Raw genomic sequence first — 22,338 nt, forward strand, 5'->3', positions numbered from 1 at the left:
TTAACTAGTTTTATATAGTAGGTGCAAGTACAATAATAGTAAATTTAACTATACTTTCTATCATCCACTTTACTATTCGCATGGTAAACAAAAGTGAAGTGGTTCGGAATGTCTTCACTAGAGGGACGCGCGGTACAAGACTCTCTCGTAAGTAAAAAACCGCTTAGAGTGTTATAAATACGGATAAGTTTACGTATTCGTATAAGATTGCTTATCTTTTCTTTGAAAGATGCTATCTTGTACTATTCTTTATGAGTGCAAAGTGATGTAACCAATGAATATAATGAAATTACTATTACATATAGTTATTCGAAATTTTATTTGTGGTTGTTATTGCAATATTTATAGTATACCTAACCAAATTAAAAGCTCGTTTTGGTTTATGATAACCATATCATAAGTTGCATGGACCAATATTGTGTCTATGAGAACTATAATATATTGTTAGGTCAACCATAACTTACGTAGTTGGAAGAATTATAAAAATATGGCTGGGTCCAAAAATGACTATAAATTATAGTGAGATTGTGGTAACTGCAACTATTTTTTTTTCTCAGTGCAAGTAAGACAGCTTATTTTTCATCGATATCGTTATCTTGCAATCACGCTCTGTAACGGAATATATCAGTATCAGACGATACAATATGAGTGTTTCAGTCTGTCGTATCTTGTTTTTCTCTTGCCGTTAAAACGAATTATCTCTTTAGAAATTTTAAACAAGCGGGAAAATTTTGAAGAAATGTGACGAGCACGACTGAAATTTATAAATTTAATGAAACCGACAGTAAGTGACTTGTAAAATACAAGCATATTGAAATTAAAAGAGTGACAGCACTCTTTTAAATCTAGCAGAAGAAACGGCGCGTTTGACTCGTAAATTTTTGTTACACTGACAAAAAAATTTTTTTAACTAAGTAAATAGATTTACTTAAAAATTTTTTTATACCGAAGTAAATATTTATTCTATTTAAAGAAAAATATCAAATTTTAAGTAAATCTATGTATTATATTAAGTAAATTAATTTAAATCATTACATTTTCCACATTCAAATAAAGATTTCGTGAGATATAGAATACTATTTATTAAACGAAATAATTGTTTTTGTTAAAACTGAAAATTACATCTAGTAAACATTTTATAGAATTAAATTTAAAATTTTTATTAATGCACAATATATATTTAATTTACAATTATCTATTCTTTGATATTTAATAAATACTTAAATTAAAGCAATGCATGTTTTAATTTGTTTATTATTTTTTTAACTTAAGTTAATAAGCTCTCAAGAGCCACCTAACGAATAATTTTCTTGAGTAAACTAATATTTTTTGGATGAAGATATTTTTTTTATCAGTGTAGTAAAAACGTTAATAATTTTTTTGTAACATGAAGGCGATACGATATCGAGACATCTGATATGTTGCATAATTACTAATGCAGTATCGCCCGATCGACGCGGTATATATCGATTTCAGCAGAAATCACGAAACCGGTCTTTTCAAATCGCTTATCACTCGATCGAAATGTCAAATGATATCTGGTGGAATCGCGACTGGCTGTTCGAGCAGAGCGAGCAGGTCGAGGGAATTCGGCGTGCGTTGAACGGGTGCCAGAAAAGCGAGGTGGATCGAAGACATCCGCGAGCGAAATTCAACGATTGCACGTGCGAGCAGCGACAGAAGCGATGTCTTGTACATAGCCGCGAGCTTTTTTATTGTCGCCGCGATAAATATAACGACTAAATCAGAGAGAGGGAGAAAGAGATAGCGCGTGGAATTTCACGCAAAAGCTGGAAATTATTTGTCCGGAGCTTACCAGTTCTCTTCCCGCACGATATCTCTCTCTCTCTTGCTCGCTTTTTATCGATCTCGTCGCTCGTCGAACGTTCATCTTCGCATATGTATGTAAACGAATGCACCTTTAACTTTATCCGCGACGCGGTATCCACAGTTGATATTCGTCAGATAAAAGATACGCTCTTCCGGTATTGATTGAGAGGAGATTGCGAAGAAATAAATGGCGGATTGTCGGGTCCAATTAAATATAGAAGCGTCATTTGAGACGGTTCAGTCTACGGCAGCCCTCTTTAGCTTCTTTTACATCTTGTCTCGAAAGCTTTTTCGTATTATTCAAACGAGAAGAACACTCTACTGCTTAAGTGAATCCTGCATGACGAATTTATTAATCACAGGGTTTAATTAATTTAATTAGACGGTCTAAGATATGCGTTAGCACATATTGCTATTACCTTTAAATTCTTGTGCCATTATTTTAGTTTGAGTTGCTTAAAAATTGCGCCTACATGGAGAAAATGTTCTCTTAAAATTTACCCTGAAAATCATGCAATCGTGGGACAATATGGCATTTTGAAGAATTTTATAACAGTATTTTGAAATTTTACTATACATTCTACTAGTAATTATACTTAGTATACATTTTATTAGTAAAGTGTATGGTAAAATTTCAAAAACTCCCATAAAATTCTTTAAAATGCCATGTTGTTCCACGATTACATGATTTTCAGGATAAATTTTAAGAAAAAATTCTCTCCGCATACTTTTACAAAAGATCCGAGATACTTTTGTGTACGTATATCTTAAGTCATACAATGCTTTTGTCACACAATCTTTTATCGTTTCTTCTTTACGTTATTTGAAGATTTTCCCATTTTCCCGGAGCTTTCCACATTTCTCAGAGATCAACTTTTCGAGGTGTGACACAAATTTTCTCCACAGTCAATCCAATATTATTAATCCCGATAAAAAGTCCAAGAGAATTTCTCGTATGCAAAGTAATAGGTACATATATACCTACATTCAAAAACATCGCAGTAGAGAAGTTTAATAGAGAGATAGTATCATCATTCCATTGTGACTGCGAAGGTGAATGGAGCATTAATGCGTCATAGACATCTCAACACACGGAAGCTACGTGCTTATCTTTCTTTATACTATTCCTACTTTGTTCAATAAAATAAAGTAAATAGGTGAACAAAAAGAGACTCGAGTATGGATCTGGATAGCTCAGTGAAAGAGCTGTTGCCTAGCAAGCGGAAGCTCCCAGATTCAAATTCTACTCTTCCTACTGAGCTATCCAGGACCCGCAATATCGCAGAGTACCATCGTTGCCATATAAACTCGGTATGCACACGCGTGTATCTCATGTCACATTTCATGGCAGCTCGATTGAAAAAGATGTGTTTAATAAAACGTCATGCAGGTTTCTTATCCGCGACAGACATCTGCGCGGTGGTTGACAATAAACAGCAGCAATGCGGTAATTTGACGATATTCATGCACGTTATATATTGCCAGGCAGGCATCGGTGATAATTGCTATCTGTGCTGCCAGCAAGGCGGTGCCGATTAGTAACACTTACATTTAATTAAGCCGTAGCATGCGATCGTCCAAACCCTTGTGTCGTGATTTTATTGTGAAGCCGAAAAGTTTGTATCAACGTTTTACAAAAATGCAAGAACGATATTATATATATGCTGTGCACGTACATCTTAATCCACACACAATTACGCTTTCGTTCCAGAATCTTTCGTTATCTTATTTTCCACAAGTGGAAAACCCTAGTTTCTTAGAATTTCTCAGATTTTCTGGACATAATTTTTATCAGATGCTAATTTGCCAGTCAATCCAATATTATTTTCTATAGAAAGGGTTTAAAAGAAAAACCTTTTTATATAATATTTATGAAGTAATAACGATGTGTATGTCCTTAGTAGAAACATATACTTTGATGGAAACGCGAGGAAAAAGAATATGTTTCTTTTTCCTCTCTCGTATGTAAATATTTACACTCGTGTAATTTAAACTTTCTTTGTACAATTCTGCGAGTTTCTCGACACGACGTGCTAATACACCACGTGCATTTTGTTTCAGGACGATCTCCTAGGAATGACACTATGAAAGGTGAGAACAAATAGCTTAAGGCTAAAACGAATTTTAACCGCTGTTATACAAGATAGTCGAAAAACGAAAACTACTTTTTCAGAAACCATTAGTAATAAAATTTCTTTTTCATGTTTTAAGATTTTTCGCAATATTTTATGAAATAAGTAAAATACAGTTATCGTATTTTTTAGAAAGATAGGACAAGTAAATTTAACATTTTTTGGGCAATTCTAGATAATATTGTGGATAAAATATCACGTCAAATTTTTGTTTTTACTTCACCTTGATATTTTTGCACTTAAAGTAATAACTTCATCTATATAAAATATTGTATTTAAAGATAATTAAGTTAAAGAAAGTGGTACAGTTCTATTTTTCCAGCATTAATAAGATGCAAAAATATACGATAAAGCGGGATTAATTGAACCCTTGCTAATTTAAGAACTTCAGTCGTAATCAACTTTTAATATATTTTAAATTAAGTTTGGACCTAAATAATGCCAATAAAATTGTCAAAATTATTTTAGAACTTGGATTCATTACAACGACAAACGCAAAGTAAAATTCTGAAGATTGTATTCTATAATATCTGGGTTTTGTCGAACCTTCAGATACGGTGGATTAAACTATTGAAACGTGCTTGGATGCAGCGACTCATTCACTATATATACATATAAAAGATTTCTATTTTTAAATACCTCGAGGGGTATTTTATTTCTAACGTTTTTTCAGAAAACAGTTTGCGATACTTTTATGTCACCATCCTGTGACATGAAAAGACGTGTTCGCACGACGAGCGCTCGTCAAACCGATATACCTGTGTCTCGTCATGTAAAATGAGATGATGCACGCCGTGACAACGTTACGTATGATAATGCACAGTCGAGTTTCATAAAATTCGTTATGTAAACGCGATGAATTTACGTTCGTTGAATATTTGAGAAATCGCGGCACGATTTGCAATTTTCCCAGTTCGCCCGGCGCGATTCAGGTTACTCCTAATATTGTTTTAATTTTGTACAGTACGCGTATCGCTGATGTAAAATTGAGCTCCAGGCAACGTGACCGTTTGCCAGCCAAATATTCGAAGAGTGCAAATACGAGTCTCCGTTGCATACGCGTAGAGCATTATTATGTCGGCCTCATTGTTCCGGCACTTCTCACAGCGATATTTATCGAATGTATGTAATTATACATGCACCACGATTATATTTAACGTGCGATTTAATTTGGACTATTTATTCTCTTGAAATATAACGATTGAAACGGCCAGCCATTCGATGTATTTTCCTATTAAAATGTTCTTTCCAAATAGAAGAGCATAAATCGTTTTGAAAAGCGGGGCATTAAAAATTAATATTCGGATATTTCAATTTGGATATCTCGTTTAAATATGGCGTCAGTTTAATATAGAAAATATTCCAGCTAAATGAGGTTTTATAAATTAACGTCATACTTAAGAAAAATATAAAAAATTGGAACTCTGAATATTATTTATATATTCGACATAGAATAAAGGAAGTTCTACGTATCTCTATATGATAACATGACATCATTTCGTGACATTTGATATTTCTATATCGATTCTATAATCATTTTATAAATTCAACATGTGATAATAATCACGAGTAAGTCCAGTTTATATCGTGAATAATTGCGTGATGGTTAAAGTATACCTAAAATACATACATTGTTTATCGTGAAATTAAGCGGAAACTTTGTTGTTCCATGCAGTTTCAAGCACGATACGTTACATTTTTGTTACAATTTGCTGTTCAAAAGTATTGCAATCTTGAGGGAAAAGCGTTGGAACGGCAAGCGATAAAAGGAAACTAGTTCGTTATCGTATACAGGGTGTTATGTAATACCCGCATCAACGCTTATTGTGGGATAGAGTGGACTAGACTAAGTCGAAAAGTCCTGTACCACTTTGCAGGTTTTGCAATAGTTAATGAGTTATTAATTATTAAAAATCGCTGTCTTAGACCAGTCCACTGCCCAATTCAAACGTGCGGCGAGATCGATCGATCGTTACTAGGCGCGCAGAGAGTTGTAACGATCGATCGATCTCGCCGCACGTTTGAATTGGGCAGTGGGCCGGCCAAAGACAGCGATTTTTAATAATTAATAACTCATTAACTATTGCAAAACCTGCAAAGTGCTACAGGACTTTTCGACTTAGTCTAGTCCACTCTCTCCCACAATAAGCATTGATGCGGGTATTACATAACACCCTGTATATGCGCTTGTTTATCGGTTACTTATCTGTATGCGCAGGAAAAGCTCACGACTCGACCATACAAGGTTTTGCGAAGCAATACCCCGGCTGTACACAATATACCAGGAAAAAGTCAGGAGGTAGGTTTATAACGGTGCCACGTCATTCATGAATAAAGTACGGCCCGAAGATGCGGTGTCAACATTACGTTTTCTACGTGAAAGTAACTTTTTCTTTTATTTTAATTAGGGTCGATTTGACAGACCTCAGATGTCTGTACGATTGATCTTTCGATTAGATTTACTTCTTCAGCAATGATTAAAGTGCCCTCAAGAGGATCTCTCAGACATCTTTTTTACCGTCAAATACAATTTTTGCGCCTTTAATTCTTTTTATCGGCTTTTATGCACAAAATAATACCAGGGTAAGTTGCGGACCGCACAGCAGAACATTTTCATACTTGAAACACTCAGTTCAGAAGTTTAATAAGAAAGATATTGGTATTTGAAATTTTCAATTTGTAGTTCGTACTAAATTTGAAATTGGCTTTGTGAAATTGCAAAATTCTTCCACGCGATTAAAGTACGCATAAAGACAAAGCCAGAGATAGTTGACTTTGTGTAAAAAAACGAAGAGAAATTAAAAATATCATTTTATATAAGTGATTGAAGTTAGCTAACTGTGTCGGTAAAAAAAGATGGCCGAGGAATCCTCTTAAACTCGCGTCGCTTTCAAGAAAAACGACTCGCACGTAAACAGCTTTAACAAACGATGATCATTTAGGGACGGCGATCGCTGGAGGATCGAGATCAGGTCGCGGAATTTTATTGAGGACCCTTGTGTTCGTCTTCCTGGCCACGTTCCTCTGGCTTCAGCTTCACGTGATCAGTTTGACGGGCCGAGATGATTCCGGGCAATCGTCATCGAACGAGACGCTTTTCTCCCTCGTACCTCAAGAGTTGCACAGGTAATCTTACAGGTTCCGTAGAATTATCTTCAATGTTGCTGTTATCAACATTAATAGCATAGATATTGTTATCAGAAGAAAATTTCCTATTATAAAATAAGCTTCTAATATGAGATAGCAGGGTTTTTTGCTAAATTAATAGGCATGCATCTTCTATTGGTTTCATCGTTAATTTATTGCCCTTGGAGTGAAATCTGCTTAGTGAAAAATTGATTGCTAGATCGTGTAATTGTTGTGAATAAAGATTTACGATTAAAGTTTGATGTTAAAAACCTGCTATCTTATATTAGAGCCTATCTCATAATAGAGGACTTTCCTCTATTATACACGCGCGCGAACTTAATTGAAACTTATCTCTCAATTTTATATATATATATATATTGTATATATATATATATCGGATATCATCTCCTTTAAAAAATAAAATTAAACGAATCTATTTTTCGCAAGGTGTTACTGTTATTCGCAAACTATCTTTTTAGTGGGGAGGATTTTCAATTATCGATAAAATAAATAGGCTAACTTTTAGGAGAAAGTTTCAAATTGCTGAAAACAACGTTGAGAATTATCTTGATAATTATTTCATTGTCCGCTAACGTTTGTTTTCAGATTTTTAAAGGAAGGACGTAACTCGTCGACAAGCTTGGCGAACTCTAGCTCGGGAGCACTTACGGATCTGGAGATCACGGAAATCCGTCATAAAATCGAGCGGGCGAATGCGGAGCAAAAAGTGTTCAACGAGGAGGCGTTCGGGCCGTTGGCCAGCGATGCTCCAATTATAGTCATCCAAGTGCACACACGGCTCACTTATCTGCGGCACCTTATCGTCTCACTGGCGCAAGCTAAGGACATCGAGCAGGCCCTTCTCGTATTTAGCCACGACATTTGGCACCCGGATATCAACTACCTCGTGCAAAGCGTCGACTTTTGCAGGGTCATGCAGATTTTCTATCCGCACAGCATACAGACTCATCCCCATACGTTTCCCGGCGAAGGACCCAACGACTGTCCGCGAAATATTCGCAAGGAACAGTAAGTCGCGGCACTTCGCCTGTTTGCGATCTATCGAGCGATCTCCCGTGAATTTAATCGAATGCTGTCTCTCCTTCGTGAATTGCAGGGCCTTAAAGTTAAAATGCACCAACGCCAAACACCCAGACCTGTACGGTCACTACAGGGAGGCCAAGTTCACGCAGACCAAGCATCACTGGTGGTGGAAAGCGAACAGGGTGTTCGATCAGTTGTCGGTGACGAGAAACCACACCGGGATGGTCCTCTTTCTCGAGGAGGACCATTACGTCGCCGAGGACTTCTTGCACGTGCTCAGACTCATGGAGCGCACTTGCAAGCTCAGCTGCGAGAGATGCAACGTTCTCTCGTTGGGTACATATTTAAAGACGTACAACTATTTTACGGACTTTAGTCGTAAGGTGAGAACTTGTCCGTATCTTTAGCGTACTCGTTACACTGGTAATTCTGCTTTGCGCGATGTTTCATGCACAGAATAAGTACGTACGAATACACCGGGCGGGCGTACATTGACGAGAGGCACATTTACAGGCGATCTACCACGCATAGACGATCTGACGTTTGTTTAGCGGCTCACACACGCATTCATTTCTCCCATCATAATTAGGCGTATTACGACAACGGCGATTTTCTTACTGGCGCACGAGTACATTGTCGCTGGCGCTTTGTAGCGTGACAGTATCTGGCAAAATTAGCGCGAGCGTTATACACCACACCCAATATAAACGCGACTCCCCCTCGCTTATCAAACAAGACATCTGTACTTTTCTCACAGCGTAATTTTTTTTTCCTTTTCGCCGTCTCGACACGCAGAAAGAGAGAGATCTCGAAGGTGAAAATGTCACGGCGTTGCGCATCGGTGCACGGTTACGACGTTAAGCGTATCCGACGTTATCATATGTTCACCATTAGTTTGTCTGTGTCGATGTTTCACGCACGCCCGATCGTTAGTTCCTCGGCGTCGATAGCGCTCTGCAGAAGGAGTTGCTGCGTGGATTAAAGCGGCAAGAGGTGTCGGCGATGGCGCAGCGGCAGCAACTCGGCAACGGATTCGGCGGCATCGTCACCGTCACCGGCGGTGGTGGCGACGGCGTTAATAACGTCGGTAACGGGAGTACCGTCAAGGGCGTCAGCAGCGGCGGCGGTGGCGGCGGCGGCGGCGTCAGCGTTTCATCCACCTACTATCAGAACGCGCACACGTTGCAAGCGGCGCCCGGGTGGGCCTTCCAACTCCTGCCCAGCCTCTACAATCATTATCAGAAGGTTCTCCATCGAATCCACCACCGAATCCCGCCCGAGTAGCAGCAACCAATCGCCTGCCGTCATACTTTGATTCTTTCTACTCGCCTGGCCTCGCACCACATATCCTCCTTTTCTTTCTTTTGCTTCGTCCTCCGCCGTTTATTAGGAAAGTGCAAGTAGTTCCCCATCTTTTCCCTCGGCAAACTTTGTACGTTGCCAAATTTTGCACGCCTCACTTCCACCGACTCGCATCGATCCAGCCAGCAAAGGACGCATTGCCTGGCGATCGATCGGCGGCTCTCCGGCAGTTTGACGTTGAATTAGAGGACCGGAAAAGCGCGCTCTTTATCGTGTAGAGAGTAAACGAATTTTGTGCGAACTTGGCGAAGAACTTGGTGAACGTAACGTATCAATTCAACGTTCAACACATATTCTTGCCATGCCGAATGCAATAGGTGGAATGCCTCTGTAGACGAATTTCCATTTCCTCCGAGCAGTAGTGCACGTTCCGAGCATCTGTCACCGTCACATGCACGATACAAAGTCATAATGCAATCGGCCCGATTGTTGCTGCGAGCGTGCCAAGTACCTTCGCGCGCATGGCTCAAGTCACAAGCCACGTCTTTGGCAAGAATAAACGGCAATTCGGGTTCCTCGTGTCCGGTAGGATGTACTGTAGGAAATGCTCGCGACTGAAATTCTGACTTTGTCTCAACCGTTTGCTTTAGTTGTAAGCACGTAGTCTGGATTAGATTTCCCCTCAGTAGATCTTATGTGATGTAAGAGACACGAAGAAGAAATAAATCGCGTGGTCTCTCCACCGTTGCTCGATAACAATGATCTTCGTTCTGTTGAAACAGGCGGAAGTCACTCCATGGATATCCAGCAAACACAACATGGGCATGGCGTTCAATCGTGTCACGTGGAACAAGCTACGGAAATGCGCGGCCCAGTTTTGTTCGTACGACGACTACAACTGGGACTGGAGTCTGCAGTATATCGCGCAAACGTGCATGCCGTCCAGTCGGGGCGCCGGGATAGCGCCCCGCGCTGAATCCGGGCTGATCACGATGACGATGAGAGCTCCGAGAGTCTTCCATATCGGAGAATGGCGAGTATACCAGTCCTTCGCTTATTTCCCACAAAGGGAGAATAAGACCAGTAGAGGGAACGTTAATCTCTATTACGAGATAGGAGTCTAATATGAGATTGTAGGTTTTCAAATTGAATCGCCAATCTTTTTTTCGCAACGATTACATGATCTACCAATCAATTTTCCACTAAACAGATTTCACTCCGAGGGCAATAAATTCATGGTGGAGCCAATAGATGATGCCCATTAATTTAGCGGAAACTCCGCTATCTCATATTAAGGGACTTTCCTCTATCCATAGTCAGATCTTACATTCAAGATCGTCCTGAATTTATCTAAAGATGCTGTAAGGAACATTTCGTTAGTTACGGAGTATCTAATAAATGTAATATCTGACTATTAAATACCGCTCTTAAACTCGCATTTGCGACACCCTCCAGGCATCCCCCCGGTCGTTATTCGCGAGCGCTAATGTAGCGTTAAGATTATTGCCGCTAATTGGATGCTTCTCTTTATAGTGGGGTGCATCATAAGAAGAATAACTGTGAATCGACGGCGGTGATAGCAAAGGTCCAGAACGTCTTGAACGCGGCGCGCAATCATCTCTTCCCCTCGCAATTAACGTTGGCGATCGCCGGGACGGCGAAGAAGACGAAACTGCGGAAGGGCAACGGCGGATGGGGAGACATTCGAGATCATCAGCTTTGCTGGAACATGACCATATATCCAGATCTAGTCTTGCCTTGAGAACCACAAGTTTTGACGTTGATATCGATTGGTTCCAATACGATCGTGATACGAACCGCCGGTCACTGAATTATCAGGTATCTGTCATTGCTGTTCTGTCACGGTAATCCGAAGGTACACTCGATGATATCGTTCTAATGGAATGTTTAAAGATGTCCGATAGGATGCAAGGATTACTGAAGAATCCCCCGTCGTCCTAACGAATCGTGTTTCGAATTGCGCTGACATATCGTCGCTGCCAGTCATCAAAGGCGAATGTAAGACCGCCGTCACTGCCACGAACGGGATATTTCATGTGCGAATAGAAATGACTAGACGTTTCTTCGAGACAGGACGTAATGCTTGAGTGTAATGAATGAGAGAAAACATCAGTCAACTCGATAGTGAGCTCAAATTGGTGCTATTCTGGAAAAAAAATGCTGCTTTTCGTGGTATAAGTAGTTAGCCGCTCTGGTAAACTATGTGCAGTTGTACTGATATACAATAGTTAAGACACTGAAGAAGCTGCAAGTGAAGCGCGTTATTATAGTATTGACGAGAAGATTTATTTATTCAATTAATTTTTACGCTGTCTACCAATATAGTGTGATAAAAGCGTACGGTAATAAGACGTCGCGTTTCTTCAATTGCGTTTTGAAGCGACGTGACGCGCACTTGTTCGAAGGATCGAAGGAGACGAATATTCTCGAGGATTATGCGGGAGAATATGAGAGACAATGTTTGATTAGATTGAAACATGGATTATCGATATTCTAAAAGGCCTACGAGACAGCGGGAATGGCAACAGCTACGTATTTAATTGCCATGTCACCCTAAAGGCGATACATAGACGAAGAAGGCTGCACCCTGTACTTCTGTAACTTCGTGATGGAATTAACTTTCTGCTTCCCGACTTAGCTTCTGCTCTTTTTAAGATATTATTACGCTCGACAGGGGCGTTTATCAGATTCGTAAGCTGAATTACGAATTGCGCTCATCATATTCTAGTCAATGTGTATAACGTACCATTAAAGCCGCAGGTATTTAATAATCGATCGTAGAGAATAAGTTCGTAAAATTAAGAATTCACACATACTACTAGTGATACGCCCTCAAAGGCGCAGTAACGTCATGTAACGACCTCGGGGATACGAACGTAATGAATGTCTCATGTACCTTTTATATTTATAACAATAAAACAACAGCAACGAAAGTAAGTAGAATCTGTTAAAAACGGTCACTTTGTTTGCTGGTAAGTAACTGTTTTATTTGTTTCTGCCGTCTATAATTACATTTTTGCAGAGATGCACAAGAAGATACGATTATTTGACGGGGAACGGTTTGATAAAAATAAAATATACATAATTTGCCTATTATAATTTTATTTACGATCTTGTATCAAATGCAATGCAAGATTTAAAATTATATGAAATTTATGTTTATGTTTTAGATCTGAAAAGGTTTAATACGTATGCAATGGTTAATTAAAGATTCAAATGCCTATGATAAGCGGGCACATTGTCGTCGTATTCCGCCACCATAAAGTTACCAGCGATCGGGCCCTCCAAGTTGTACTTTTCCGCAAACTTCTTTATGGAGAACCTCTTCCTTTGACTTCCGTCCCTGTAATCAGATAAGCTTCTATTAAGTAGCCGGCTACAATGCACGTCGCGCCGTCAACCACACATTCCCTCACCAAGTGCTCAATCTTCTCTCGTCAAAGGTAATTGAACCCTGATTTTGTTTATAAAGCAGAAACACGTAGCGGTGTTTCCCGGTGTTCTTCGGCGGCGCAGGACCGACATACTCCGCCAGGACTTCGCCTTTAGCTATGTTCTCTTCCGGTATATTTCCCACGAGCCAGTGTCGGAATTCTCGATTGTATCCTCCTCTCCTCGGTACATCAGGATCTAATAAAATACGTCCCTTAAGATTGGCAAGAATAAATTTTACGAAAAAAAAAATTTACCAGAATAATTGCGATATGATTGGAAACATGCAAGTCGCAAATATATTAGTAACACGATTCTTAAACGTTTGTATATTTTACATAAGTCTTAGCTTGACAATTAACATGCCAGAGAATCTGCGCGTCGCCAAGTAGTGGCGGTGGAGAAAACTGGTTTCCGAGATGGTGAAAGTTGAAGTCATCGAGGATAGCGCGTCTTTATTCGCATTCGGTTATCTCGCGGTTTACAAAATACTCGCCGCAAGAAAGCAAAGCGATCTCTCATTCGAGTTGCATTGATTTTTCGCATATCCTTGCAGCATACTTTTATGATTATTAATTCAACCGTGTCGAGTCTTACCCGTTAAGACGAGCGTGTACAGAACTCCGCCTTCGTGTTTATAATGTATTTCTGGTATCTCATGAGTTTCAGTCGGCGTCAGCTCGGTTCCCAGATCGACTACCTTCTTGCCGTATTTTACCTACGTAGTACAAAATATTTTTTAGATAACATGCGGTACATATTATACTGCAAACTCAAATATCTTATTGTTAGTTACATCAAAAAATTAGAGATCTCTAAATTTGATCGCGATTTGAGATAATTTTTTACTTTTAGCCACTTCACTTTGAATGTCTAGTTTTTAACTATGTAAATTAATTTACGGTGAAAAAATAAGACGGTAATAAAATTAATAAGTAAATTATGTAGTAATAATACTTTACAGTCGATTATGTGAATCAAATTTGCGATTAAATTCTTGTTTTGCGAGTATCCATGCATTTTCGGTAACACATACCTCGATCTTCTCGACTGGTGCTTTGTCTATGATGTCGGGCTCGATTTTCGCCTGCTTAAATTCGGACTCTACATCGCCTAACGAAAAACCAACGGCACAGAGAAGAATTCCTGTAGAAACATATATAATTATCGCGTGAATAAAAATCACCAAGTATTAAGTCACTGAAACGCCAAGCTTGATACTCATCAAATACCGTGAGTTTCTCTATGAGATCAGTACGGAACAGCAGAATCGGGATTAACAAACCTGATATCAAAAGCTTCATCTTTGGTGGCACTGTTTTCAGCAAGCTGCAACAGTGATATTAACGAAACTGATCAGAGACGGAACGTTTTATTGCTAGGTGTATCCCCACCAGCTTGCGTGTTAGAAGGCCAGTTCCACCGGCCTTTCCAATATCGTATATGTATTGCTAACGCGTACAGCACAGAACATTCGTGGTGAAGATTTTTCCTGAGAAAATTTGTTATATCACAGATCGTAAGATTAGTTCATGCAATATGTGTGAAGGTGTATACATATAATTTGACACAAACTGGGGAAAAAATTGTATAAAACGTTCTGTCCTCGTGATAAATATATGTAAAAGGTCGAAGAGTCAAGTTATTATCAGAAACGTGGAGGTAATAGTTTTTCATTTACTCAACGAGACATGACTCGTCGATCGATGTCGAATCGATTGTTATTTCGACGTCGTTTCGACATCGTTTCGACGAACCATTTCTCTCACTGGGTAATAGTAAACCTATTAAAAATTAGTACGCGTTTCAAAAAGTTGATTCGATCTTGAATTTAAATAAATTGTACTCGATGAAGCTGAGAAACGTATTTATTACTTTCTCAACTACAATATACAAACGTTAATACATTGTAAAGTGCGTGTGCATTTATTCAACAAACAGTTGGATATACATCTTTACGTATAAATATGTGTACCATCGCAAATATTATATCGTATGCATTGTAAAAAATTAACCCTCGAACTGCTTATACAGAATCGGCACGTAATCGTCAAATTCCGCCTGGTACATATTGCCGGCAATCGGATCGCCGAGATTATACTTAGCGGCAAAGTTCCTGATGGAGAACTTGCCGCGGTTTTTACTGCTTCGATTGGTCAAGCGCTTCTCGTCGAAAGTGAGCTGGCCAGGTTGTTTGTACAACAGGAAGACATAACGGTGAAGACCTGTACCCTTGGCAGGTCCGGAACCGATGTACGCAGACAGGGTGTCTCCCTTACTCACATCCGATCCGGGAATATTGCCTACCAACCAGTGATGCCCTTCGCGCAATTTAGGTTCCTGCCTGCTTGGAACGTCGGGATCTGTTAAAATGTAAGAACAAGTTTAGAGCACAAGCTTAAAAATAACATTCCGAATTATCAATTTACATGAAGAACCCAGAGCGAGAGTGAAACAAGAGTTACTTGAAATGTCCATTATTCAATCCAAATGTGTATTATTTCCATCGCAGTAACTTCTCTCCTTCACAATTCCCTTAAAGTAAAGTCCTCTATTACGAGGTAGGTTTTTAATATGAGACAGCAGGTTTGCAACACCCGACTTCAATCACAAATCTTCTTTTGCAACGATTACGCAATCTAACAATGAATTTTCCACTAAACAGCTTTCGCTCCAAGGGCAAGAAATTCATGATGGAATCAATTGATGATGTCTATTGATTTAACAGAAATCCCACTATCCCACATTGGGATCCTATCTCATACTAGGGGACTTTCCTCTAATACAAATAATTATCTTTTATTAGTTGCAAGTGTTGTAATTGTAACAAAAGTTTTGCCAACTTCTGAATGTCTACAAACACGAAGAAGGCTATCTCAGGCCACAAATAAGTCCAGTACATCGTAGCTTAGATGCTTAGAGCGTTAAAGCAAATCTTATTTAAAAAAATTATAGACAGCACTCTCGTTCTCTCAGGTCTTTGACAAATCTTACAAGTTACGGACCAGTCATGCACAGTGTGTAAAAGGCATTTGCTTCTCCGTCCCACTGAACAGTGGGCTGATCCTTGACCTGAGTCGGAGTGAGCACCTTGCCGATCTCAACAGCAAGATTATTGGGATAAGTGACGTTCAGAACGTCAGCGGGCACCTTGTCCACCACGTCCGGAATAACTCCGTGAGTCTGCAGAGCTTGAGTCATGGAGGACAGTAGACGTGTTCCCACCACTGATACGATTCCTGGAAGCGAGGCAGTCCATTAGTTTATTCAGAGGGTCGAGGTCGACCGATACGAGACGGAGCGAGGACTCGTGGACGCTTAGCGGCGCGATGGACCGATTGATGCGCAGTACTCACGCTTCAGCTCTCGCCAACGCTCGGGACGTGCCCGTCCATGCGCTACCGGAGGCGCGTTCCCGCGGGAAGCGAGCGGGAATCGGGACGCGCCAAATACCCAGGTAGAGGATCGCGGGGCAAATCCCGAGACGCAGCACCATTTCGCCACCGTTCGCAGCGAGAACTGACCGTTGGCGAGAGCGACGGAAGCCTTGCCGTTCTGATTGCCGCCCACGTAATTCGCTGAACGAATGTAACAACTAATCAACTCACGAGAGCTGCGACATTACTCGGGGCTAGAATTTATACGGACATGACCGGGTGACGCACGCTCGCCGGTCCACGATTTAGGCAAACGTACGGTGCAACGTGCTGAAATCACACTTACTTCTCTCGTCCTCGCCGATGAGCGCGATTTATGTAACAGCTCGTTATCGGCCGCCGAGTATCCTGTTGACCGGTGACTCTCGCGTGACTCTGACGACTCGCGTGTCCGCGAATCATATTTATTCCCGCCGGTGTCCGGCGGTGGAACGAAAAGCGGAAAGAAGCGAGAGTGTACCGATCGCGAGAAACGGCAGAATATGGAGAACGCAAGGAGGCGCCTTATCTTTGTAAAATGGGTCGCTTCTCGACCGTCGATCGCGAATTCGGATTTATACGTGCTTAATTTTCGAGCAACCAGCGATCGCGGGTCTCTGGCAGAGTTTAAGGAGGGAAACTAAATCGCCGATCTCAAAATAAACTTCGGCAAGGTAAAAGTGAAGTCAGATCTTACATTCAAAATCGTTCTGAATTTATCTAAAGATGCTGTGTAGAACATTTCGTTGGTTACGGAGTATCTAATAAATGTAAGATCTGACTATGAATACCGCCCTTAAACTCGCATTTGCGCTCATCAGTCAACCCTCCATCCTTCCGTCATTATTCGCGAGCGCTAACGCAGCTTCAATTAATATTGCCGCTAATTGGATGCTTATCTTTACAGTGTGGTGCATCATAAGAAGAATAACTGTAAGTCGAAGGCGGTGATAGCGATGGTCCAGAATGTCTTGAACGCGGTGCGCAATCATCTTTTCCGCTCGCAATTAACGTTGGACGATCGCCGGGACGGCGAAGAAGAAGAAGCTGCGGAAGAGTAACGGCGGATCATCAGCTTTGCTGGCACGGGACCATATATCCAGATGTAGTCTTGCCTTGAGAACCACAAGTTTTGACGCTGATGTCGATTGATTCCAATACGATCGTGATACGAACCGCCGGTCACTGAAGAATAATCAGGTATACCATGGCTGTTCTGTCACGGTAATCCGAAGGTACACTTAACGATATCGTTCCAATGGAATGTTTAAGGATGTCCGATAGGATGCAAGGATTACCGAAGAATCCCCCGTCGTCCTAACGAAGCGTGTTTCGAATTGAGCTGACATATCGTCGCTCGTTATCGATGTCGAGTAGACATCGTTTCTGGGTAATAGTAAACCTATTAAAAATTGGTAAGCGCTCCAAAAGGTTAATTCGAAACCTTGAATTTAAACAAATTGTACTCCATGGAGCTGAAAAAGGTATTTATTACTTTTTCAACTACAATATACAAACGTTAATACATTGGAAAGTGCGTGTGCATTTATCCAACAAATAATTGGATATACAATCTTTACGTATAAACATGTGTACCGTCGTAAATATTATATCGTATGCATTGTAAAAAATTAACCATCGAGCTGCTTATACAAAATCGGCACGTAATCGTCATACTCCGCCTGGTACATATTACCGGCAATCGGATCGCCGAGATTATACTTGGCGGCAAAATTCTTGATGGAGAACTTGCCGCGGTTGTCACCGCTTCGATTGGTCAAGCGCTTCTCGTCGAAAGTGAGCCGGCCAGGTTGTTTGTACACCAGGAAGACATATCGGTGAAGGCCTGTACCCTTGGGAGGTCCGGAACCGACGTACGCGGACAGAGTGTCTCCCTTACTCACATCCGAACCGGGAATATTGCCTACCAGCCAGTGATGCCATTCGCGGAATTTAGGTTCCTTCCTGCTTGGAGCGTCGGGATCTGTTCAAATGTGCGATTGAGTTTAGAGCACAAAGTTAAAACTAACATATTGAATTATAAATTGATCGAAGAACTCGGAGCGAGAGTGAAACGAGAGCTGCTTTAAATGTCAATTATTCAATTTAAATGTGTATTATTTCCATCGCAGTAACTTCTCTCCTACACTTGGAGTAAAGTCCTCTATTACGAGACAGATTTGTAATATGAAACAGCGGGTTTTCAACACTCAAATTCAATTACAAATCTTTTTTCGCCACGATTACACAATCTAGCAATGAAGTTTTGACTAAACAGATTTCGCTCCAAGGGCAAGAAATTCATGGTGGAATTAACTGAAAATGTCCATTAATTTAACAGAAATCCTGCTATCCCATATTGGGATTCTATGGCTGATGGCAGACAACTATCCGTAAGCGCTTAATACTGACATAGTCGTAGACTTAAGGTAAGGCAGAGAAAAACGTAAGCCGTAAGGAACACGTGTTCCACAGCTTACGTTTTTCTCTGCCTTACTTTAAGTCTACGACTACGTCAGTATTAGGGGGTAACGGATAGTTGTCTGCCATCAGCCCATCTTATACTAGAGTACTTTCCCCTAAAGCCTCGTCAACAATAGTCGCAAGTGTTGCGACTTATGAAAAAGCAAAGTCGAAAGTGCTGCCAACTTCTGAATGTTTGCAAACACGAAGGCTATTTCAGGCCACAAGTTGAGTGCATCGCAGCTCAGATACTTTGAGCGTTGAAGCAAATCTTATAAGAAAAAAATTATAGACACCACTCTCGCTCTCTCAGGTCTTTGACAAATCTCGCAAGTTACGGACCAGTCATGCACAGTGTGTAAAAGGCATTTGCTTCTCCGTCCCACTGAACAGTGGGCTGATCCTTGACCTGAGTCGGAGTGAGCACCTTGCCGATCTCAACGGCAAGGTTACTGGGATACGTGACGTTCAGGACGCCAGCGGGCACCTTGTCCACCACGTCCGGAATAACTCCGTGGGTCTGCAGTGCTTGAGTCATGGAGGACAGTAGACGTGTTCCCACCACTGATACGATTCCTGCAAGCGAAGCAGTCCATTAGTTCACCCAGAGGGTCGAGGGCGACCGATACGAGACGGAGCGAGGAATCGAGGACGCTTCGGCGGCGCGATGGACCGGTTGACGCGCAGTACTCGCGCGTCAGCTCTCGCGAACGCCCGAGACGCGCCCGTCCAAGCGCCACCGGAGGCGCGTCCCCGCCGGGAAGCGAGCCGGGAGTCTGGCCGGCGACGTCGAGCGGAGATCGGGGCGCGCTTAAATACCCAGGTAGAGGATCGCGGCGCAAATTCCGTGACGCGGCACCATTTCGCCACCGTTCGCAGCGAGGACTGGCCGTTTGCGAGAGCGACGGGAGGCCCTCGCTGTCGCGGCCCCGATTCCCTCCCGCGTAGCGCGCGCGCGTAATCTGCGGAACGAACGTAACAACTAATCAACTCGCGAGAGCTGCGACATTACTCGGGGCTAGGAGGCACAGGGACATGACGCGCGCTCGCCGGTCCACGGTTTTAGGCAAACGTACGGTGGAATGTGCTGGAATCACTCTTACCCCTCTCGCCGTCCTCGCCGGTTAGCGCGATTTATGTAACAGCTCGTTATCGGCCGCCGATTATTCCGAGTCGACCGGCAACTCTCCGCGTGACTCTGAACTCTGACGACGGCTCGCGCGCGCGCGAATCGTATTTACTGGCTCTCGCCGGCGGTGGAACTGATGGAAGTGGAACGAAAAGCGGAAAGAAGCGAGAGTGCGCCGATCGCGAAAAACAGCAGAATATCGGGAACGCAGGAGGCGGCCTTGCCTTGGAAAAAATGGGCTGCTTTCGCGAGAAGATGAAAATGATCCAGGGGGTCGATTACGGTTCTATGATTGGGTGAAAATGACGAAACTAACTCACCCAATTACGGGTTGATCTCACCTCGTGAAAATACCGGAGGTTGTCCGCGTGAGCGGGCCCGACACGAAATTTTGAAGTGAAATATAGTGAGACGAGTTACAATAATATAGAGCAAAATAGAGATTATCCTTACTTTTTTAGTTATGTTAGCCTCACCTCCAAATCCTAATATTGAGGCTTCGAAATTTTATTCAATGAAATTTGACCGATCATAGCGTAAGGTCATTTTAATCCGGATCACTTTGATCTTCTCGCGAAAGCAGCCATGGATCGCCTTTCGACCGTCGATCGCGAATTTGGAAAAGACCTTTTTATTATGGGCTAATATTGCTTTATTAAGACTATTACTGAGGTTCGCTAATTTTATATCTAAAGTGTACGCTTCCTTTTGGTAATCTTTCAAGTGCTCGTCAAATTGGTGTATGTAGTTTCGAATCTCCATGCACTCTTTAACGATGCTTTCCTTTTCAGCCTTAGACATTGGTTGATTCCTCATAATTGAATGCAATTCTTTGTACTGTATGTTTCCTTTCTGAATTTGTTCATTCAAAGCTTTACATTCTGTATTTAATTGTTGTGTCTCGGAGCAAAGCTTACTTATATTATCCTCCGTGGCTTTAATGTGGTCTAATTTTTGAAGTTCTTTGGCCTGCAAAAGCGCTAATTTTTGCTGTAGCTGTTCAATATTTTTATCATATTCTATTGACTCTTTTTCATGCATTTGTAGCTCAATTACTTCCTCTTCCAATTCTTTATGCGCCTGAGCTAGATCGTTCTCGGTAATGCCTTGCTGAATTACAACATTCTGCAGATATTGCTCCAATATTTCCGCCTCATCATCAAGTTTTTCGTCAGTCCAAGCTTTGTAGCACTCCAATAGTGTTTGAAACTCCATGTTGAAACCTGCCTCCTGTTGCTGCGTTCCTATGTACGGCAAAGTTTCCAGTTGGTATCTCTTGATCGCGAGTTCTTTCACCTGGCACGCTTCCACCAGCCAGCTGATCCAACCAAGAACATAGGGTCACGAGCTCGGCGTATAGGGACTCTTTAGCCATGATTTTATCATCTTACCTGGGTAGTGTAGCTTCTTCGCACATTTCGGTAATTCATCTGTGTAATTTGTCATTGTGAGATCGTGCTTGACATCCAAGTACTTCAGTAAGAAGCAGGAGACCTCCATGAACATCTTCGATGTAATCGGCTTCAAACTGCCGTTGCTGTTTATCGTCGAGTACTGATTTACATCAAAGAACGAATCTATCTTGTTTAGCAGCATCTCATAATCCTTGTCCTTTAGAGGCATTGTATCCTTCCTGGGACCCTTAGTTCCCACACTGCTGGCACGGTCGCCAGACGGCGATCGATCAGTTGACAACGGTGCATGAAGTCTGTTGATGTAAACGCTGCGCTTGGCGCACTAAGCTTGGTGGAGAGTCTCACTGGGGTACGTGTTGGAGTTGTCGGTTGCTGTAGTGGAGTTCTGCCTGCACATACATACATAATTTAAATGGAAATCGAAACGATCTCGAATTAAATAAAGTTAAATCTTGGCCTTGTCGAAGACACGTTTCTATCCTGTGTTGGCTCATACCAAGTAGTTAGAAAAAAAATAGAAATCTTGAGCGCCTTTTTACCTGTCATTTTCAAATAAGATTTTCTGCCGAGAGATCCCGCTCGGTCGCTGGAGGAGCTTCGAAAACGAGCCCTGGGTATATGGGAGGTTTCACCGGTCGAGATTCCCTTCGGTTTCAACGTCTGCGTCCTTCGTTGATCATTCACAGAGGAAAGTTCTTGTCCTCCCGTTCGATCGTGGATTTCCTTACGGGATTACTGGACGATCTACGTCGGATCGAACTCGGTTGCATGGTTGTGTTTTTGCGAGGAAGGAGCAAAAATACGAAACCTGCAAGCGTGCTAGCTCCTACAAGACCAGTCGAAGGGGTCGAAGGAATTTGAATCTTCAGTTGTTTAACAACGTCCAGTAGTGTCCAATCCAAGGCGGCAAAATTCTCTAGCGCGTTCACTCACTTTGGCCAACTTGAGCGTCAAAATACTAGAGTTCTGTCGATTGGCTATAAGCAAATGGACCAATCAAATTTAGTAACGTCGAGATTGCCGGG

General features: G+C 41.6%; 5 protein-coding genes and 1 long non-coding RNA gene across 16 annotated transcripts in view; 2 read left to right on the forward strand and 4 right to left on the reverse strand.

Moving 5' to 3' along the window:
• The window catches only part of LOC105569924 (alpha-1,6-mannosyl-glycoprotein 2-beta-N-acetylglucosaminyltransferase), a 26,911-nt gene extending 14,516 nt beyond the window's left edge, over nucleotides 1-12,395 (forward strand). For 4 of the 6 annotated variants that reach the window (XR_001009551.1, XR_001009553.1, XR_001009552.1 and 1 more), the window contains exons 3-11: nucleotides 3,892-3,921; nucleotides 6,181-6,261; nucleotides 6,905-7,088; nucleotides 7,698-8,120; nucleotides 8,209-8,518; nucleotides 9,069-9,380; nucleotides 10,220-10,470; nucleotides 10,971-11,276; nucleotides 11,352-12,391. Coding sequence is in view for 1 of the 6 variants with exons in the window: in XM_012026786.1 (XP_011882176.1) it covers nucleotides 3,915-3,921; nucleotides 6,181-6,261; nucleotides 6,905-7,088; nucleotides 7,698-8,120; nucleotides 8,209-8,518; nucleotides 9,069-9,380; nucleotides 10,220-10,470; nucleotides 10,971-11,199 (1,797 nt within the window). In the remaining 5 variants the exon portion in view is untranslated. Of the gene's footprint in view, nucleotides 1-3,891; nucleotides 3,922-6,180; nucleotides 6,262-6,904; nucleotides 7,089-7,697; nucleotides 8,121-8,208; nucleotides 8,519-9,068; nucleotides 9,381-10,219; nucleotides 10,471-10,970 lie in introns of all 6 variants that reach the window. The other 2 variants (XR_001009555.1, XM_012026786.1) reach the window with 2 other exon arrangements.
• A 145-nt stretch (nucleotides 12,396-12,540) lies between these two features.
• Nucleotides 12,541-14,648, reverse strand: LOC105569925 (protein D2-like). The gene is made up of 5 exons (XM_012026787.1): nucleotides 14,176-14,648; nucleotides 13,927-14,036; nucleotides 13,488-13,608; nucleotides 12,875-13,088; nucleotides 12,541-12,801 (listed from the first exon to the last, which is right to left on the reverse strand). The coding sequence occupies exons 1-5, from the start codon at nucleotides 14,192-14,194 to the stop codon at nucleotides 12,663-12,665; spliced, it is 603 nt and encodes a 200-aa protein (XP_011882177.1). The 5' UTR covers nucleotides 14,195-14,648; the 3' UTR covers nucleotides 12,541-12,662.
• Nucleotides 14,649-14,742: 94 nt separating this feature from the next.
• Nucleotides 14,743-16,931, reverse strand: LOC105569930 (protein D2-like). 3 transcript variants are annotated; one of them, XM_012026796.1, is made up of 3 exons: nucleotides 16,499-16,517; nucleotides 15,896-16,129; nucleotides 14,743-15,253 (listed from the first exon to the last, which is right to left on the reverse strand). In XM_012026796.1, exons 2-3 carry the CDS (start codon nucleotides 16,089-16,091, stop codon nucleotides 14,901-14,903), a joined length of 549 nt encoding a protein of 182 aa, XP_011882186.1. In that variant the 5' UTR covers nucleotides 16,092-16,129; nucleotides 16,499-16,517; the 3' UTR covers nucleotides 14,743-14,900. The 3 variants fall into 3 exon arrangements, with proteins under 3 accessions (XP_011882186.1, XP_011882185.1, XP_011882184.1); XM_012026795.1 differs by lacking the exon at nucleotides 16,499-16,517 and adding an exon at nucleotides 16,247-16,320; XM_012026794.1 differs by lacking the exon at nucleotides 16,499-16,517 and adding an exon at nucleotides 16,614-16,931 and having other exon boundaries at nucleotides 14,794-15,253.
• On the forward strand, nucleotides 16,400-17,867 carry LOC105569929. Its single transcript, XR_001009556.1, has 3 exons — nucleotides 16,400-16,478; nucleotides 17,214-17,506; nucleotides 17,579-17,867. It is a non-coding gene; the product is annotated as an uncharacterized LOC105569929 (long non-coding RNA).
• On the reverse strand, nucleotides 17,773-19,974 carry LOC105569927 (protein D2-like). 4 transcript variants are annotated; one of them, XM_012026790.1, is made up of 3 exons: nucleotides 19,782-19,852; nucleotides 19,112-19,345; nucleotides 17,773-18,290 (listed from the first exon to the last, which is right to left on the reverse strand). In XM_012026790.1, exons 1-3 carry the CDS (start codon nucleotides 19,804-19,806, stop codon nucleotides 17,938-17,940), a joined length of 612 nt encoding a protein of 203 aa, XP_011882180.1. In that variant the 5' UTR covers nucleotides 19,807-19,852; the 3' UTR covers nucleotides 17,773-17,937. The 4 variants fall into 4 exon arrangements, with proteins under 4 accessions (XP_011882180.1, XP_011882182.1, XP_011882181.1 ...); XM_012026792.1 differs by having other exon boundaries at nucleotides 17,779-18,290; nucleotides 19,846-19,974; XM_012026791.1 differs by lacking the exon at nucleotides 19,782-19,852 and adding an exon at nucleotides 19,873-19,959 and having other exon boundaries at nucleotides 17,779-18,290.
• A 320-nt stretch (nucleotides 19,975-20,294) lies between these two features.
• On the reverse strand, nucleotides 20,295-22,288 carry LOC105569926 (kinetochore protein NDC80-like). Its single transcript, XM_012026788.1, is given in 4 exon segments — nucleotides 20,295-21,604; nucleotides 21,607-21,702; nucleotides 21,853-22,000; nucleotides 22,003-22,288. Coding segments are annotated over 4 exon segments (1,524 nt in total). The 5' UTR covers nucleotides 22,084-22,288; the 3' UTR covers nucleotides 20,295-20,405.
• Between the last annotated feature and the right edge of the window lie 50 nt (nucleotides 22,289-22,338).

This window comes from Vollenhovia emeryi, unplaced genomic scaffold (genome assembly GCF_000949405.1).
Source record: "Vollenhovia emeryi isolate VEMERY1.0 unplaced genomic scaffold, V.emery_V1.0 DF939122.1, whole genome shotgun sequence".
NCBI lineage: Eukaryota > Metazoa > Arthropoda > Insecta > Hymenoptera > Formicidae > Vollenhovia > Vollenhovia emeryi.

Coding starts and splice junctions, on each gene's coding strand:
- LOC105569925 (XM_012026787.1), bottom strand. Junction 13,609..13,926: donor CACCAGTCGAGAAGATCGAG/GTATGTGTTACC, acceptor TGTACTACGTAG/GTAAAATACGGCAAGAAGGT. Junction 13,089..13,487: donor GTACACGCTCGTCTTAACGG/GTAAGACTCGAC, acceptor GTATTTTATTAG/ATCCTGATGTACCGAGGAGA.
- LOC105569930 (XM_012026796.1), bottom strand. CDS start 16,091: ATGACTCAAGCTCTGCAGACTCACGGAGTTATTCCGGACGTGGTGGAC. Junction 15,254..15,895: donor TTACACACTGTGCATGACTG/GTCCGTAACTTG, acceptor ACATTTTAACAG/ATCCCGACGTTCCAAGCAGG.
- LOC105569927 (XM_012026789.1), bottom strand. CDS start 19,631: ATGGTGCCGCGTCACGGAATTTGCGCCGCGATCCTCTACCTGG. Junction 19,346..19,588: donor CGCCGCGATCCTCTACCTGG/GTATTTAAGCGC, acceptor CTTCGCTTGCAG/GAATCGTATCAGTGGTGGGA. Junction 18,291..19,111: donor TTACACACTGTGCATGACTG/GTCCGTAACTTG, acceptor ACATTTGAACAG/ATCCCGACGCTCCAAGCAGG.